The sequence below is a fragment of the Sminthopsis crassicaudata genome, chromosome 6 (genome assembly GCF_048593235.1).
Source record: "Sminthopsis crassicaudata isolate SCR6 chromosome 6, ASM4859323v1, whole genome shotgun sequence".
Lineage (NCBI taxonomy): Eukaryota > Metazoa > Chordata > Mammalia > Dasyuromorphia > Dasyuridae > Sminthopsis > Sminthopsis crassicaudata.
Genome location: NC_133622.1, coordinates 113,777,920 through 113,797,213, shown reverse-complemented (window position 1 = coordinate 113,797,213; position 19,294 = coordinate 113,777,920). Strand labels below are relative to the sequence as shown.

General features: G+C 34.4%; 1 protein-coding gene across 8 annotated transcripts in view; it reads left to right on the top strand.

The window, feature by feature from the left end:
- The window catches only part of ANK2 (ankyrin 2), a 325,566-nt gene that overhangs the window by 102,094 nt on the left and 204,178 nt on the right, over nucleotides 1-19,294 (top strand). For all 8 annotated transcript variants that reach the window (XM_074272626.1, XM_074272627.1, XM_074272628.1 and 5 more), the window contains exons 3-4: nucleotides 11,946-12,044; nucleotides 17,711-17,809. In XM_074272626.1, the coding sequence (XP_074128727.1) occupies nucleotides 11,946-12,044; nucleotides 17,711-17,809 (198 nt within the window). The remainder of the gene's footprint in view (nucleotides 1-11,945; nucleotides 12,045-17,710; nucleotides 17,810-19,294) is intronic.

Genomic DNA, 19,294 nt, shown 5'->3' with positions numbered 1-19,294 from the left:
TTTAAGTTAAAACTTTTTATTTTCAAAACATATGTATGGATAATTTTCAACATTTATCCTTGTGTTTCAAATTTTTTCACTCTCTTTCCACCCTTCCCCTAAATAGCATGCAGTCCATATGTGTTAAACATGTGCAATTCTTCTATACATATTTCCACAATTATCATCTTGCACAAGAAAAATCATATCAAAAAGGAAAAAAAAAGAAATAAAATAAAATGCAAACAAAAAACAACAAAAAGAGTGAAAATACGATCCGCACTCACTTCCCACAGTCCTATCTCTGGATGTGATGGCTCTCTTCATCACAAGACCATTGGAACTGGCCTGAATCATCTCATTGTTGAGAAAGAGCCATGACCGTCAGCATTGATCATTGTATAATCCTGCTATTGCTAGATATAATGATCTCCTGGTTCTACTCAGTACCTTGTTTCAAGTTCAAGTTCAAGTTCTCCTTGTAGGATCAGATCAATCATACTTAACCATTAGATAATTATATCCATTCCAGTGACTTAGCACCTTGTAAGAATCCTAACAATTTATTTTCTGTCTACAGATTTGTATCAAAGGATGGTCTTCTCCACTATGGGATGGGAGGGAGAAAGAGAGTTCAGAACTTTAAAAATGTAAAAAAAATTTTTTAATTTAGGAAATTTCACGTATTAGTATTTCCTATGTCTAGTAATGAGAACGGAAATTGCTTACTTTAGGAATGCTCTTCTACAAAGTAATTAATGAAGATGCTAGTAGGACCTAGAAACAATTATTCTCTATTTCTGCTACTGACAAATTCCTTAGAAAATGGATAGTAATCAATATCAAGAATGTTTTAGTTACCAGTACTGTATGCTTTATTAAATTTTACCAAGTATTGAAAAAGAATAGGAATCCTTTAGAGCTATATTGCTACAAGAAGTAGAATAATAAAACTAGCCTTTTTTTTCTCCCAAAGTGCTTTATGAATATATCATTTCATCCTCATCACAATCCTATGATGTAGGTGTTTTTATTTTAATTTTACAGATGAAGAAACTGAAGCAAAGAGACATTAAATGATTTGCTTAGGATCTCATATCTGAGTATGAGTAGAAAGTGTATGAGGCAGGATATGAACTTAGATCTTCCTAACTCCAATTCTACAATTCTTTAACTCCGTTATCTAGAAAACTCTAATGGAACTTTTACAAGTAAATTGGAGTGAAGAACTAGAGAACGTGTACCAAAGAGCATAAATACAGTCATAATTCCATTCTTCATGGAATTTAGCATTGAAAAATACTTCAGCAGCCATCTTGTCCAGTCCAAATTGGAAAGGAGTTCTTAGTACGACAAACTTGGTAAATGATTATCCAGTCCCTGCTTATAGATTCCAAAAGAGGAAAAACCTTTAGAAGCAGCTCATTCCTCTTTTCTTAGGTGTAACGTCCAGGTTAGCTTTCTGAGGACCTCCATATTGGCCTTGGTCTCAGCACGATAGTCACCACGAAGTCAGTCAGGAATAGAGTTTAAAGTCTTAAAGTCTTTATTGTCTCCTTCTCATTCTGTTCACTCTGACTGACTTTGTCCCCAGTTCTCTCAGCCCTTAAATACCCTATTACAATCACATCACTACAGCATATTGAGTATGTGTGAACTAGAGAACCATTACATCACCATACTAAGTACTAAGTATATGTAAACTAGAGAACCATCATCTCATCAATCACACTGAGTTAACACCTCATTGTAAGTATCCTTGTTTCAAATATATTTCTCCAGAGTTCTGGTTTTCCTGCTATCCAACTTAACTTTATTTCATTACAACTACACTCTATTTGTAGAGGGCCCCAAATTGTGGGGGAACTCTGGGTAAAGTATAAGACCTTTTAGCCCAGAGGAAACCTACTGACAATATCTGGGTTGGCTCCCATTTCCCCTGGTATTCACATCTTTTCCTGAGAAGTCAAGGACGGATTACCACCTGTATTCTACTTGAAGCAAGGATACGTACAGCAGGGTGATTACTCAGTATGATTGATGAGATGATGGCTCTCTAGTTTGCATATACTTAGTGTGATATGGTGATATAATGGTTCTACAGTTGGCACATGTTCAGTGTGCTGTAGTGATGTAATTGTACTAAGGTATTTAAGGGCTGAGAGGACTGGAGAAGAGTGAATGACTGTGTATGAGTGTGTGTGTGCGAGCACGCACACTCACTGGAGCTCGATCTCAGACTTCAGACTTCAGACCCAGACTTTAGACTCTAGACTTCAGACTCCAGACTCCAGACTCTATCCCTGACCATCCTTGTGGTGACTCTCCTGCTGAGATCAAGGCCAGTCCAGAGATTCTCCAGAAAGCTAGCCTGGACATTACATCTATTGCCCTTTGCCATTGGGGACCAAGCATAACAGACCAAATCCATGCTCCACATAAAACACATCAGCAATTTTGAAGCCATTATTTTACTTGGGGGTCAGCTTTATTTGGCAAAGTGGATAGAATACTGGGCCTGAAGTCAGGAAGACTCCTGTCCCCAAGTTCAAAATCAGCCTCAGATACTTGCTTGCTATGTGACTCTGGGCAAGCCACTTTATCCTTTTTTTAAAATTTTAATTGTTTATTTTTAATACTCATTGTTGGGAGAGAAAAATAAGACCAAAAAGGAAAAATATTGGAGATTAAAAAAAAAAAAAACAGAAAAAAGAAGTAAACAGAGCATGTATTGATTTCCATTTAGTCTCCTTAGATCTTTTTCTAGATGCAGATGGCATTTTCTGACCAAAGTCTATTGGGATTCCTTTAGATCACTATACCACTGAAAAGAAGTTTCATAGTTGATTATCACACATTCTTGCTGTTATTGTGTGCAGTGTATTCCTGGTTCTGCTGGTTTCATTCAGCATCAGTTTATGTAAATCTTTACAGGACTTTCTATAATTAGCTTGTTCATCATTTTTTATAGAAAATAATATTCCATTAACTTCATGTATCACAGCTTCTTCACCCTAATTGATGGGTATCCACTTTTTTTTTCCAATTCTTTGCTACCACAAAAAAAAGCTGCTATAAACATTTTTACCCATATGAGTCCTTTTTCCCCAGCTTATGATTTCCTTGAGATACAAGTTTACTAATGGCACTGCTAGATCAAAGGGTATGTACAATTTTGTAGCTCTTTGGGCATAGTTCTAGATTACTCTTCAGAATGGTTGGAGCATTTCACAATTCCACCAACAATGCATCAGTGACCCAGTTTTCCCACATCCCCTCCCACGTTTATCATTATCTTTTCCTGTCATATTGGGGAATCTGAGAAGTATGAGATAGGACCTCAGAGTAGTTTTAATTTGTATTTATCTAATCAATAGTGATTTAGAATTTTTTTTACATAACTATAAATTACTTTAATTTCATCATCTGACAATTGTTCATATCTTTTGACTGCTTATCAATTGGGGAATGATATTCGTATCCTTATAAATTTGATATAGATCTTTATATATTTTAGAAATGAGATATTTATCAGAAATACTATCCATAAAGATATTTTACAGCTTTGTATTTCCCTTTTAATCTTGTTTCTGTTAGTTTTATTTATGCAAAAACTTTTAAAATATATTGTAATCAAAGTTGTCAGTTTTGCCTTTCATAATGTTCTCTAACTCTTTGGTCATAAATTCCTCCCTTCTCCAATGATCTGATAGTTAAATTATACCTTGTTTTCCTAATTTGTTTACGATATCATCCTTTATGCTCAAATCATGTATCCATTTTGACCTTATTTTGGTATGGGAAGTGAGATGTAAGTCTATGCTAATTTTCTGACATATCATTTTCCAGTTTTTTTCAGATTTTTATCAAATAGTAAATTCTTATACCAGAAGCTGGAGTTTGGAAGTTTATCAAATACTAGATTGCTATAGGCCTTGATTATTGTGTCATGTGTGTCTAATCTATTCTGCTGATTCACCACTCTATTCTTAGCCAGTACTAAAAGATTTTGATGACTGATGCTTTAATAATATAGTTTTAGGCTTGGTACTGCTAAGCCACCATCCTTTGTATTTTTTTTTCTCATCATTTCTCTTGATATTCTTAACCTTTTCTTTTTCTACATGAATTTTATTATTTTTTCTAATTCTATAAAATAATGTTTTGGGCAGTGTGAATGGTATGGCACTGCACAAATAGAACAAGTAGCCAGAATTGTCATTTTTATTATATTAGATCAGCCTAGTCATGAACAATTGATATTTTTCTATTGTTTAGATCTGATTTTGTGTGAGAAGTATTTTGTAATTGTGTTCATATAGTTGTTGGGTTTGCCTTGGTAGGTAGACCCCCAAGTATTTTATTTTGTCTACAGTAATTTTAAATGGACTTTCTCTTTCTATCTCATGCTGTTGGATGTTGTCAGTAATAAATAGAAATGCTGGTGATTTGTGTGGGTTTATTTTATATCCTGTTACTTTGCTAAAGCTATAAATTGTTTCCAGTAGATTTTTGGATGATTTTCTAGGATTCTCTAAGTATGTCATCATATCATCTGCAAAGAGTGATAGTTTTATTTCTTCATTACCTATTTTAATTCCTTTAATTTCTTTTTCTTTTCTCATTGCTAAAGTCAACATTTCTAGCACAATGTTGAATAAAAGTGGTGATAATGGGCATCTTTGTTTCACCCCTGATCTTATTGAGAATATGTCCAGCTTCTCTCCATTACAAATAATGCTTGCTATAGGTTTTAGATAGATAGTGCTTATTATTTTAAAGAAAGCTCCCATTATCCCTATAGTCTCTAGTGTTTTTAATAGGAATGGCTGCTGTATTTTGTCAAAAGCTTTTTCTGTATCTATTGAGATTGGAAAGGGCTGAAACTCTGAATAGGTGCACTTGAATCAGACAACTGAGCACTTAAGGCTAATTGCCTGTTGAACAATAACTCTATTAGCATGTTTGGAATTTCTCTTCTCACAGTTAATTCTAGCTCAATGCTTGGGGTTAAGAGAATTGTAGGGAAGGATTAGGGGGTAGAGTGAGAGAGGGGAGAGAACTTCACTTGACCTCAGGACGAGTAGGAGAAAAGTGTGGAGATTCGTGGAGATTCTGGACTCTAGAATCAAGGAAGGATCCTTGGCAAAACTCCTGGTAGTTTTATCCATCTCCTTCAATTTTCCCCCTAACACCAAGAACTTTTGCTTATCCTGACTCTGGCTGATTCTGCGGCCTCCAGGGAGCTAGCTCGGAACTTCACAGAGATTATCATATGATTTCTGTTGGTTTTGTTATTGATGTGGTCGATTATGGTAATAGTTTTCCTGATATTGAACCAGTCCTGCATTCCTGGTCCCCTTGGTCATAGTGTTTTATCCTGCTGATAAGCTGCTGTAATCTCTGCTAATATTTTACTTAAATTTTTTGCATCAATATTCATTAGGGAGATTGTTCTGTAATTTTTTTTCCTCTGTTTTGGCTTTTCTTGATTTAGGTATCAGTGCCATATTTATGTCATAGAAGGAATTTGACATACTCCTTCTTTACATATTTTTCTAAATAAGTTACATAGTATTGGAATTAATTATTCCTTAAATGTTTGGTAGAATTGACTTGTGAATCCATCTGGCCCTGAAGATTTTTTTCTTAGGAATTCATTGCTAAAATGGAACTTTATTTTATTTCTTCTTCTGCTAATTTAGGCAACTTATATTTTTATAAATATTCATTAATTTTTGTTAGATTGTCAGACTTGCTATCATAGAGTTGGGCAAAAATAGCTCCTAATTATTACTTTAATTTCTTTTTTGTTGGTGATGAATTCACCTTTCATTTTTGATGTTGGTGATTTGGTTTTTTTTCTTTCCTTTTTTTCTGATGAAATTAACCAAAGATTTATCTATCTTGTTAGTTTTTTCAGAAAACCAACTCTTGGGTTTGTTTATTATTATTTTCTATTTTATTGATCTTTTCTTTGAGTTTCAAAGTTTCTAATTTGGTATTTAATTGGGGATTTAACTAATTTTTTTTCTTTTTTAGCTTTTTTACCTAATTCATTGATCTCCTCTTTCTCTTTTTTGTTTATGTAGCTATTTAGAGATATAAAATTTCCCCAAAGAACTGCTTTGGCTGCATTCCATAGGTTTGGTATGTTGTTTCATTATTGTCATTTTTTGGATGAAATTATGAATTGTTTCAGTGATTTGTTGTTTGACTCACTCATTCTTTAGAATTAGATTATTTAATTTCCAATTGGTTTTTATTCTATCTTTTCCTTTCCCTTTGTTGAATAGAATTTTTACCACATTGTGATCTGAAAAAGAAACATTTATTATTTCTGTCTTTTTGCATTTGATTGGGTGGTTTTTCTGCCCTAATATATGATCAGTTTTTGTGTAGGTGCCATGTACTGCCAAGAAAATAGCTTATTCCTTTTTTTTTTTTTCCTATCCAATTCAATGTCTATTTCTTCTGTAAGTAATTTGAAATCTTCTATAGGAATTTCCCTGCTCCACCATTTGATACATACACATTTAGTATTGTTATTGCTTCATTATTTACTATATCTTATCAAGATGTATTTTTCCTTCTTATCTCTATTTTTCTATTTTTACTTTAGCTTTATCTGAGATCAGAATTGCTACCCCTGCTTTTTTTTTTACTTTAGCTGAAGCATAATAATTTTTGTTCTGCCCTTTTACCTTTACTTTGCATGTGTTTTTCTGTGTCAAATGTGTTTTTTGTAAACAGCATATTATAGGATTCTGTTTTTTAATCCACTCTGCTATTTGCTTCAGTTTATGAGAGAGGTTGTCTTTAACTTTAACAACTACAATTATCAGCTCTGTATTTCCCTACATCCTATTTTCTCTTTCTACCCTGTCTGTAAATGTTTTTTTTTTTTTTGTTACCCACCCTGTTTTCTATTTTATATCCTATCACCCCTCCCCTTCTTTTTACCTATTTTTTTTACCCACTTCACCCTAGCCTGTAATGTTCTGGCTAGCTTTTTGGAGGACCTCGGGATCAGTCTGAGTCCTTGGTCTTAGTGGAGAAGTAATGAATGAAGGTAGGACAGCCACCAGAAGGATTGTCAAAGATAAACTGTCTCATTTCTAGTCCTTTTCATCCCTTAAATACCCTATTACAATTACATCATTACAGCATACTGATTATATGTGAACTAGAGAACCATTACATCACCATGCTAAGTATACTATACTAGAGATATACTATGTATACTAGAGAACCATCAATTTCATCAATTCCACTGAGTTAATACCTCTTTGTAAGTATCCTTGTTTCAGGTATGCTTCTTCAGAGTTTCCTCTACATCACCCCTCTCCCCTTCTCTTACTAGTGTTTTGGTTTTTTTTTAATCCACTGTACCCACTACCTTATCTTCTATCAACCCTTTCTCCCTTCTCTTACCTTTTTTTCCTAGGGTTTCTATCCTGTCCCTCTCTTTTCTTTTCCTCTTTCTTCTACTTCTTTACAGGCTTAGATAAATTTCTGTACCCAATTGAATGATTAAAGTATTTCCTCTTAGAGGGAAAGCTTCAGACAATGCTCATCCTCCTCTCTTTTTCTCCTCAATTGTAATAGGTCTTTTGAGCCTCTTGATGTAAAATAATTGTCCCATTATACCTTCCTTTTCCTCTTTTTCCACCCTGGAATGTCTTCTTCTTTTGTGTAATCACATCAGAGTCCATTCACAATCATATCTTCAGTCCATTTGATGCCCCCCTCCCTTTGTCTGCTCTAGTGTTAGATACAGTTCTCAAAAGTTACATATATTGTTTTCCCATCTAGGGATGTAAACAGTTTAACCTTTAAATATCTTCTCCTGAAAGATAAGACTGAACCTCTCTGAATAGTTAATTCTTGGTTGTAACCCCAAGTCCTTTGTCTTCTGGAATATGGCATTCCAGGCCCTCCAGTCCTTTAATATAGAAGTTGCTAGATCCTAGGTAATCCTGACTGTTGGTCCTTAATATTTGAATTGTTTTTGTCTGGCAGCTTGAAGTATATCTTCCCTTGAGATTATAGTTTTGGAATTTTGTCACAATGTTTCTTGGGATTTTCCTTGTGGGATCTCTTTCCAAAAGCAATCAATGAATTCTTTTAATGAATATTCCCCCTTTGTTTCTAGAATATTGGGACAATTTTCCTCAATGATCTCTTGTGGAATGCTTTCCGGACTCTTTTTTTTTTTTTTTTTTTGATCATGGCCTTCTGACAGGTCAATTATTTTAAAATTGTCTCTTCTGGATCTGTTTTCTATGCTGGCTGTTTTGCCAAAGAAATACTTCATATTTTCACCCATCTTTTCATTCTTTTTGGTTTGCTTGACTTATTTTTACTGTCTCACACAATCATTAGCTTCCATTTGCTCTCTTCTAGTTTTTGCTATGTGACTTGCTTCAGTTATCTTTTGTATCTCCTTTTCCATTTGGTTTATTCTTCTTTTTAAGGAGTTGTTTTCTTCAGACAATTTTTTTCTTTCCTTTTTCAAACTGTTGACTCTCTCATGAGTATCTCTCATTTATTTTCTCATTTTTTCTTTTATGTCTCTCATTTCTCTTTTGAAAATTTTTAGGAGCATTTACAAACAGCCTCTTTGGGCTTGAGACCAATTTATTCCATTCTTTGAAATTTCTTCTGTGGACATTATGTCCTAATGTGAGTGTTTGTTGTGGTCTAGCTTGTCTCCACAGTAGCTTTCTATGGTAAGGTTCTTTTCTGTTTCTTGCTCATTTTCTTTCCTTTTCTTTTGGTATTTCCTCTTTTTTACTCTTAAGATGGAGCTCTACTCCTGGGGTAAAAGAGGTGCTTTCCCAAGCTTCCTGTGCAGCTGTAAGCCTTGGCTTTGAGCACAGGGGCCCTCTGTACTTCATTTATAGGAGGTAACTTTGCCTGGTTGTGTTTTGTTTTGTTATGTTTTTAGGAAACAGCCTAGTTTCCCAGAGTTTGCCTTTTGAATTGGGACTGGAAAGTGCCCCACTGATTTGCTCCTTTACTGAGCGAGGACTGAGGGCCTTAATTGCTGATCTGCTCTTACAGGCTTTCCCAGAGTCTATCCAGTCTGGGCTGAATACCCTTTTCACTCCAGAGAGACTGACCTTTCTTGAAGATTTTTTCAGTCTTTCTTGAGCTGGAGAGTGATTTCATTACATCAGACTCTGTTCAGAGGCTTTTGAAGGAAACTGGGAGAGCTTGAGCAGCTTTATGACTTTACTCTGCTATTTTGGCTCCACCTCTGGAATCCAAGTCACTTTTTCCTGTGTGCCTTAGTTTCCTCATCCTTAAAATGAGATGGAGAAAGAGATGGCAAATGACTCTACTGTCTTTGCCAAGAAAACCTCAAATAGGATAACAAAGAGCTGAATACAAATTAAATGATTGAATAAAAGCAAAAATCTTAATTTGATTGGAACGAAAATTCAAAATTTAGGGAAGGGGAATTGAGGCAATTGGGGTTAAAAGCTTTGCGCAGGGTCACTAGCTAGAAAGTGTTAAGTGTCTGAAGCCAATTTGAACTCTGGTTCTCTATCCACTGTGCTATCTAGCTGCCCCAAAATGCAGATTTTTAAATAAGCAACTCATTTTGATATTTGAATCAATGTGAAATTTCACTAATATAGATACTCAAGTTCTTTTAATACTTAGTGGAAACCATGTAACCCTCTGTTTTCATTAAAATCCATTAATTAGTCATTTCAAATATATGTTATTGGGCATATAATTCAATAAATTGGTATATTCTCTATTCATTGTTTTAAAGAAATATTATAAAAATTCTTAAGTTTTTTTTGCACCTGTCTCTTTCCATTCATCTGACATATAGACTATTTCAACCCTCATTAGCTCTCATCTATTAAATCTAATAGCAGTTTACTGGTCTCTGTACATCTATAATCTTTTCCTCTCTCCTAGACTAATAATCATAATACATGCATCCCATCCTATTATTGCCATAATTTAGCCTTCAGTAATCATAGGGCATCACTTCAACATGGGAATGAATCTTAAAATCATCTAGTTCAATTCCATTATTTGCAGATGAAGAAACTGAAGCCCAGAGAAGGCAAATGACTGAGTCAAGGCCTACAGTGTCTTCTAAATAGATATAGTTTAATGTTTAAAGTCTTCTATAATGTAGGTTAAACTTATTCAACCTTATTATTCTACTTTAGATAATCTGTGCTAGGGCCAAACTAGTTAATTTGCCATTTTATTTTATTTTTTTTTCCAATCTCATCTTGACCTCTCCTAGCACTGTACATTTATTTGTAAATAGGATCATACATTTAGAATTAGAAGGGACCTTATATGGTACCAAATCTAACTCTCTCTCTTCAGATAAAGAAACTGATGTCTAGAGAGAATTATAGAGATTTGCCTAAAGTCCCATTGTTAGTGTCTGAAGAGGGATTTTGACTCAGGAATTCTTGATCCACTGTATTATGCACTACACAGCCTGACCTTTATCTCATGACTAAAAAGTCTAGATCCTTTTTACCTAGAATAGATTAAGCTCATCTGTCCATCTTTGCTAATTAAAACCCCTTTCTTTCTTTAAAGCCTAATCTAAAGGTTATCCTCTTCAAGAAATCCTTCCTATTCCCTCCCAATCCACTTAGAGTAGAAACAATCTCTCTAGTCTCAAGTCTTTCATAGCATTCTGTTTCCTGTGCATTTAATAATATTCTTACTGGCATGGTATATGTATATATATTATTATGTTAATTATATTATATCATATTATATGTACAAACACATACATATATTATATTCATGTAAGTGACTGATCTTTTTTTATTAAACTGAAAGCTATTCAAAGCCAGAGATTTCTAATGCATATTAGAGGCACAATAAACAATCTTTTAATTGTAGGATGTTAACAGTGGAAGGCATCTCCAAGGTCTGATTCATACTTGAACCGGAATTGTCTGTATAGTTTCCCCCAACAAATGATCATCCTTTTTTTCCATTTTAAGACATTCAGAGATGAATAATGAACTGTCTCCCGAAGCAGCCTCTGTCACTTTGGGACAGCTTTTTCCTTAAATCAAGAAGAAATCTGGCCCTCCCTACTTCTCTTCTCCCAACTGCTCCATTAGCCATCTTGGAGCCCATGCAAAATAAGTCTTGTTTCTCTTCTATCCGAGAGTCATCTAAGTCTTCTCTTCTCATTCCTAGCTAAGCATTCCAATTTCCATTGGCCAATCCTCCTGGCATGGTTTAGTTTTTGTAACTAAATTGAACTTGCTTTGCTTTTGTTACTGTTATAAAGTCAGGTATTCATATTGTATAATATTTAAAATAGAATCTTTTTATACAAAAGTCATGATGAGAGTTTTAAATGTTGAGGACATATATAGATATGAACCAGATATTACAATGTTAATAAAAAGAGCATGGATAAGCTTGAAATGTTGGGGAGTGGGATGGAAAACCTCTTACAAAAGTATTGTCACATAAGTCTTTCTTAGAAACAAGAGTTTCCACTAAGAGGCATCTAATCACCAGTTATTCTGTGTCTTTAAAATCACTTGTTAGTTTTTAGAAAAGATCTCCATCAGCTAAAAGTTATTTATTTAGATAGTGTTCTATAGTATTCAAGACCTTTAATTCTCTTTTCCTTGCCACAGAACTGTTTTTTTTCTTTTCAATGAAAATGTGATGAACCATTATTATCCAGTAATAATAATAGCACGGTTTTTTTGTTCTAATTCTTTTTGGATTTTTTGCCATCTTTTTCAATCTGAACTGGTTAGTGAACAGTGCTGTCACTGAGTCTTTTTTGTTTGTTTTTTAGTCAAGATTTCACTAAACTATAGGAAGAGAAATTAGTAAGAGGAAGTTATTGTTGTGCTGTTGTTTACATAGCTGTTTTAATTAGGTCACAAAGTTGTCGACAGATATTTTACTTTTGGCTCCTGTTGTATTTCTGTTCCCAGAATGGACTCAATGCCTTGCACCTGGCTGCCAAGGAAGGCCATGTGGGACTGGTCCAGGAGTTATTGGAAAGAGGATCAGCGGTAGATTCTGCCACTAAGGTAATGTGTTCATGCATATGGAATTTATTTTATTCAGGGAAGGGGCTATAGAACTCATATCTCATTTTATGGCAGCCTTAGTCATTGCATTGCTGGAACATCTGGAATCTAAACTGTGCAACACTGAGAATGAAACCTATTTCATTATACTATAAAGGAGTTGAATAATTCCTTCCATATACATTTCATTTATGGAGTGGAAGGAAAGGTCTTTGGTATCATCCATCTATATATTTACTTTTAAAGTAAATATTTTCCTTATGTGGCGGGGTAGGAATGGTTGACAGCTGAATTTTGGTCCATATTGACATGCTATCAGAATTCACAGAAGCCATTAGCATCCTTTTTAAAGGATGTTTAATTGCTTCTTTTGATATAGAGTACTAATTGTTAATGGAAGGCAAAATCCTTCTTGCTTTTTCATTCATTAACATTTTCATTATAAAAAAAAAGGAAATGCTTTTTATTCTAATGAAAAGAGCTCTCTTATTTATAGACTAAGAGTAGGGGTGCAATTCACTCCCTATCACTATAAGGCATAACAATAAATTAATAATAATTTCCTATCTTTGTGGAATGCTTTAATGTTTACAAAATACTTTTAAATATCTCAAACTAATAAGAGCTTTAAAAGTACATAGCATAAATGATGCATCTTCTTCCCTTTATATCTCTTTTATCTTCTCACCTTTATATAATGACAATGGTTATCTCATATGTATATATTGAGACATCATCTCTTTCTTGAGTTTCCTCTTCTTCTCCATATTATCAACTGCCCAACATTTCCAAAATAGAACACTACATTTTCTCCGTAGTCTATTTCCCATTTATTACCAAATAGTTCTAAAGTTTTGAATTACAGTTTCTCGAGATTCAGTCTCTTTTATTCTTTCTTCTAACTATGAGAAAGTTCCCTTTTCACTCTCCCCTTCCATTGACTTCTTTCCCAGTTTATTAGTGATCTTGATTGTTCTATAATTACAACCAACCTAAGGTCTCAGAGGGCTTGGAGACACACCTTTACATTGATAAAGGAAATTTTGTTAATTTTAGATTAGTTAATTTCCGATGTTAGAGAGAGCCTAACTAGTAAGATCAGAAAAACACTTATATTATAATTGGAATATGAGCTGAACCTTGCAGGAAGCTAGGGATTCCAAGAGATAAAGGTGGTGAGAAAGAAACTATTATGAAATACAGACCAATTTATTTGGAGAGTAAAATACATGAAGGAAAGTAACGTGAAATTAATTTATAATTATAGTTCTCAAATTTTCTTTTTGGTTTTAAGGCTTCATAAGTCTTGAAATTTATTGAAGACCCTTTCAAACAATTTTGTTTCTGTAATTTATAGCAATATATTAGGATTCTTACAAAGTGCTAAGTCACTGGAATGGATAGAGACAATAATTATCTAATTTAGCATGGTTCAGTAGGATTGATCTGATCCTACAAGGAGATGTTATGGGCCAGAACTTGAAACAAGGTACTTATGTACTTATGCACTTAGTTCACACCTTTAAAGGAGTTCACACCTTGGTTCACACATTGGAGTTCACACCTTTGGAGAGCATATTTAGACTGGGGACTTCCAAGAGATTCACAACTAGGATTGACTTCCTGGAGATTCACAAGTCAGAAACCCACAAGCCCACTCTCTGGGAGAAGGAGTCAAGATTCACTCCAACTTCCACCTTTGTGCTGGGTGGAGACTTTGGAAGGACGAGAGGCTGAAGCTGGCTGGAGAGACTCAGAGGGAGCTCTTGGAACCAAAGAGATAGGCCTCTATTAAAGCTAACCAGGCACAGGAAAAGACTCAGGACTTTGAAGGAGAAAATAAAGGATCTAGACTATAACTCCTGGCTGCATTTTGGGATTATTGAACTGAACTGAAACTAAGGCTGCCTCCAGAAGCTCCCCAAGGAACCTGCTCACAGAGAACAATTATACTTTAGAGAAAAGAACATTACAGCAATAGATATTTACCATATTAAAAAGTAAAGCCTTTTAGTATATGATTAAAATACTTTTGACCTTGTAGACCCCTTCAATACAGGTTCCCCTGACCAAACTCTGAGAACCACTGGTATAGAGCTATTGATTGAAAACAGGTTGTCTAAGTATTTTGAATGTCAAACCTGAGAACATTTTTATTTTATTTTAGAGATAATGGGGAGGGGGAATCACTGAAGTTTACTGAATAGGGAGAAACATAGTTAAACCTATCCAATAGGGATATCAATTTGGAAGCAGTGTAGAAGATAGTTTGAAGAAGGGAGATACTGAGCACAGGAAGAATCATTTAGAAGTTATTGCAGCTGTTCAAGTGAATTGTGATGAAGGCATGAACTATGATGGAATATAGATACCATATACAAATATATAGAATGGAGAGAAAATCAGTTTGAGACATGGTGTGTAGACATAATTGACAAGACTTGACACTTTCTTCAATGTGAGAATTAATGGGCAGAGGAGAGAGTTGATGATAATTTTGATGATGTGACCCAGGAGAACTCTAAAAATCGTGATGTTCTCAACATAAATAGAGATGTTAGGAAGACAATTAATTTTGAGGAAGAGAATTTATTTATTTATTTGGGGCATGTTGAGTTTGATATCCTTATGGAACTAACAGGCAATAAAAATGAGAGGGGAGCTCAGAGAAGTTGGGATTTAATATGGAGATTTTGAATTATTAAGTATTGAGTAGAAGGTAGAATAATTGCTCCAATGGGTGTTGATGAAATCACTAAAAGGGAGGATATGAAGAGAGAAGAGAAGAGAGGTTAAGAATACTTGATAGACTCTTGATAGGCACTCATGCTTTAGGGAGAGGAGCATGCCAGAAAAAATACACTGAATGATCAAAAGTTAGGGTAGATAGTCTCAAAAAATTAAAAGGTCAAGTAAAATGAAGACTAAGAGAATATAGATTGAGGAAGAACTATTAGATTTAACAGTTAAGACATTGCAAATCTTGAAGAGGAATTTTATTTAATAGTAGGTTCTAAAGTCCAGTTGCAAGGGATTGAGAAGAGAGTGGGAGCTGAAGAATTGGAGGAGATAGAATTTTGGGAAAAGATCTTAGAACTTAAAGGCAATCTAGTACAACTACCTTATGAGATGAGGAAAAAGAGGCTCTATCGTGATGAACAAGATACTTCCAGGATAAAATATGAGATCTTTTGGCATTTGCAGTTAGTCATGATCTAACTTCATTTATTCCCCTTCTCTCTGATCCAGCCAACTTGACTTGCTTTCAGCTCCTCAATATAACATTCCATATTACTCTCCAAGTTTCTGTATGATGGTGTCCTTCAACCCATACTGGTTCCTGGAATTCCTTCCTTTCTCCTCTTTACATCTCTGGTTTCCCTCACAGATCACATAAGGAGCCTTTCCTGATGCTTTAAATTCTTAGTGCCCTCCCTTATATTTATTTACTTTGTGTTTATTTATCTATAAGTGCATTTTGTTTGTTCTAATAGAATGCCAACCATTTGAGGCTAAAGTATTGCATCAGGTCAGCAGTTAAACTGTGATGATATAGACTAGATTCTGTATCCCATGCCTGGAACAGTATCTGGCACACTGTAGGTTCTAAATAAATTCAGTTGTGTAAATGAATGAATACAATATTGCTTCCCTTAAAATGTAAACATAGTAGGCTATTTGGGGTGACCACTCACATAATAGTTACACAAACCTCTCACAAAGAATATGTACAATTATTTCAAAGTCTAATTCTTCTTGTGCAGCAAAATAACTGTATGGATATGTATACATATATTGTATTTAACATGTATTGGTCTACTTGCCATCTGGGGGAAAGAGAGAAGGGGAAGGAGGGGAAAAATTGGAACAAAAGGTTTTGCAGTTTTCAATGCTGAAAAATTCCCCATGCATATATTATGTAAATAAAAAAAACTATAGTAATAAAAAAATATGTATATATCTACTCACTCCCTGGGCTAGTTCATTCAATCCAGCCTAGCCTCATATAGTCAGGTTTAGATTCCAAGAAAAGGATAATAGCCATATGGTTACAATTTAAATCTCTTAGAATCCTAGGTATAATTCTGTTGTGAGAGAAAACATTCCCCTTCTCATGCTTCAGTTCGCAAGTCCCTACTGATATACTTCTATTTACATAAAATTAGCCACTCAAAATAATTAGACTTTTAGATCTCACATTTTGTAATGATGAAATAAATGATGAATTAAAGAAAATAGAATAATATGATGAATATCCATACCAGGGATCACCTTACCAACACAGTCAAAGCTATATTTCCAGTAATAATGTATGGCAATAAGAATTAGATACCCTGGAACAGATGCTTTTGAATTGTGGTGCTGGAGAAGATTCTGAGAGTTCCTTGCAGAGATCAAATAAAATTCAGACTATTAATTGGAAGGTCAAAAACTGAAGTTGAAACTTAATTGCTTTGGTCACATAATGAGGAGATAGGACTCATTGGGAAAAAAAAACACCTCATGTTGATAAAGATAGAATATAAAAGGAAAAAGAAAGCAGAGGCTAAGATGGATAGATAGTTTCATGGAAGCAATGAGCATGAGCTTGGACAGGCTTAGCAAAATAGTAGAGGATAAAAGAACCTGATGTCTTATGATCCAAGGGGTAACAAGGAATCAGACATGAATGAAGAAATTAATAACAGTGATTTTAAAAAAAATAATAGTTCATACAAGGAGACTTAGGTTATATTTATCACCAGTGTACTGGTGTATTGTATATTTTGGGGAGAGTGAGCATATACTTAGAGAAACCTGCAAAGGAGGCAAGTGAGTGGGAAAAACTAATTTGTCCAGGGTAACTCTAGAATTGTAATTTTTGTTATATCTCTTCTGTCTCAGAAGATATCTATAAAAATCCCATGCTGAATAGAGCTTCTTTCTTGAATAGATGCTTCCACTCCTAAACTGAGTTAACCATACTGTACTTGCTTTTTAACTCACACTTTTCAATGTATGGTGTCTCAACCAAACTAGTTGATCTGCTAGGTACTTTCTCTGATTTTCTGCTTCTACACTATTCTTTTGCTCAGTTAGAATCACTCTTAATTTGCAACTGTAGTATCTATCACTTATAGCTTCAAGTTTTACTGATACAATATTGAAATCTGTCTTTTCTGCATTCAATATTCCCTGAATTTTTCTTCAATATTCTGTAATATTATTCTGTAAGCAGTGCTTAGAAAGCAATACACGATTATGCTTATGAGCATTTAAAGACCAAATTCTTGAGGGTAGATGAGAATGTATAACACATTTTTAAAGTTTAATCTGTATTATTAATACTTTTAAAATCTAGACAATCGATGAAATAAATCAAACTGGGATTTATAGTGATTGCTGATTTCCATATAAATTTTCACAATGAAAATTTAATAATCAGCTTCACTTAGTTGAAACTGGTTCCAAGACACCTTTGTCTTTTTTCAAGCCTGCAACATGGGGAGGGGGTGGATCTTGCCTTATGTGAAACATCTCGTTAAGCAATATTTTATTCTTTTGTAATAAAAGCTTATAAGCATTCTGAGGAAAGCTAAGATTTTTACAACAAAGGAAATATTGGAAATTACTCTAACTTTTTTTTTTTTTTTTGGTTTGTTTCTACTTTTTGCTCTCCCAAACAGAAGGGGAATACAGCTCTACACATTGCATCATTGGCTGGACAAGCTGAAGTTGTCAAAGTTCTGGTTAAGGAAGGAGCCAACATCAATGCTCAGTCTCAGGTATGGATTCAAACTTCTCTAAAATTCATGGTTTTTCATGGAAGGGATTGAGTGAAATCTATATAATGAGTCCAACCATATGTTAGACAAAAATGTGCCTTATAAGGGGTTTGGTTACTTGTTTTAATCAAGTTGTATTATTTCATATGATATAATATTAGAGAAACTGAGCCAAGTAGAAATTTTAATTTTTAATGTGGAGTTTAAGCTAGCTGACCAAAACGGGAATATGCTTCCAAAGCATTTGGTATAGAGAAACTGAGGCACAGAGTTTATATAAAATTTGCAAGCAGAATTCAGAAACCAAGAATGCCATTAGTTTTTGCAGCTATTGTTGTCTTTACTTCAAAGAGAGAGCAAAGAGAGAGGAGTTAACTTAGAATTAACACCCTGAAGCTTGTGACTCAGGCCTTGTCGAGACAAGGGAGGAAGGCTAAATAACATAATGTGGTGTCTTTGTCCTTGACAATAATTCTATTCCCAGGGTAGTTTTTGGACAGGGATGAAGTCAGAAAGGCAAGCACCTGGATACTGTTTTTCTTTCCTATCCTTCATTGTATTACAGTAGTATGTGAAGGGAAATTGGAGTCTCAAGGTTTAAAGTTTTCTTCTTAAACTCAACTTTCCCAAGTCTAATTGCACAAATGAAAAAAGGGAGGGGGTTATATGGCCAGCTATCCAGGGCCCAACATGGGAAGGGGTTGGGGATGGCCTGTTATCCAGGGCCTAAAAATAATGATCATTTCTTTTTTCTAGTAATATTTAAGATATTTATTCTTTTTCTGAAAGTCTCTACTTGATGTTGATTTTAGTGGAAACCTGATAAAAATCCTATTAGTGTCCTTCTGAGCTCTCAATAGCTATCTTAAACATGAACTATAATTTTAGAATTTTTATCATATGTGTGAAATAATGCATGCATTTCTTTATTTCTCTATAAGTGTTCAGTCACTCCAAATATTTGTTTCTTTCTGTGGAGTCCTGTGACCCTGTAAGTGCCACATATTCTTTGGCATAGGTAAATTCTCCCAAATGGTGAAGGATTTAGATGATGTTATTGTGGGCACAGCAATCATTTGTTTTATGACATGAATGATCATTTCCTAGCTTTTTTGTGCTCTCTAAGACTTGGGATAACTTATAGCTGCTCTGCAACAAGGTTATCTACAATATGAGGGAACACAAAAGCTATAAACTAGAGCAGGGCATCCACAGAATCCAATTCCTCAACACTGTTCTGTCATGAAATGGTCTAATCTGACTCTCTTACTTTCCTTTCCCTCTAACACAGTCAGCTTGAGAGACAGGGAACAACAAGCTTGGGAAAGTTATATGAGACTTGTCTCATCTGTGACTTAAGTAACCTTAGAGTGCTAGAGACTGATAAAGTTTAGCATTAGTGGGAGCAAATGCTAGTCTTTTGCTTTCACAATTCGACTGCTTTTCCTTTCTTTATTAATATTTCATACATTTTCATACAGTTAG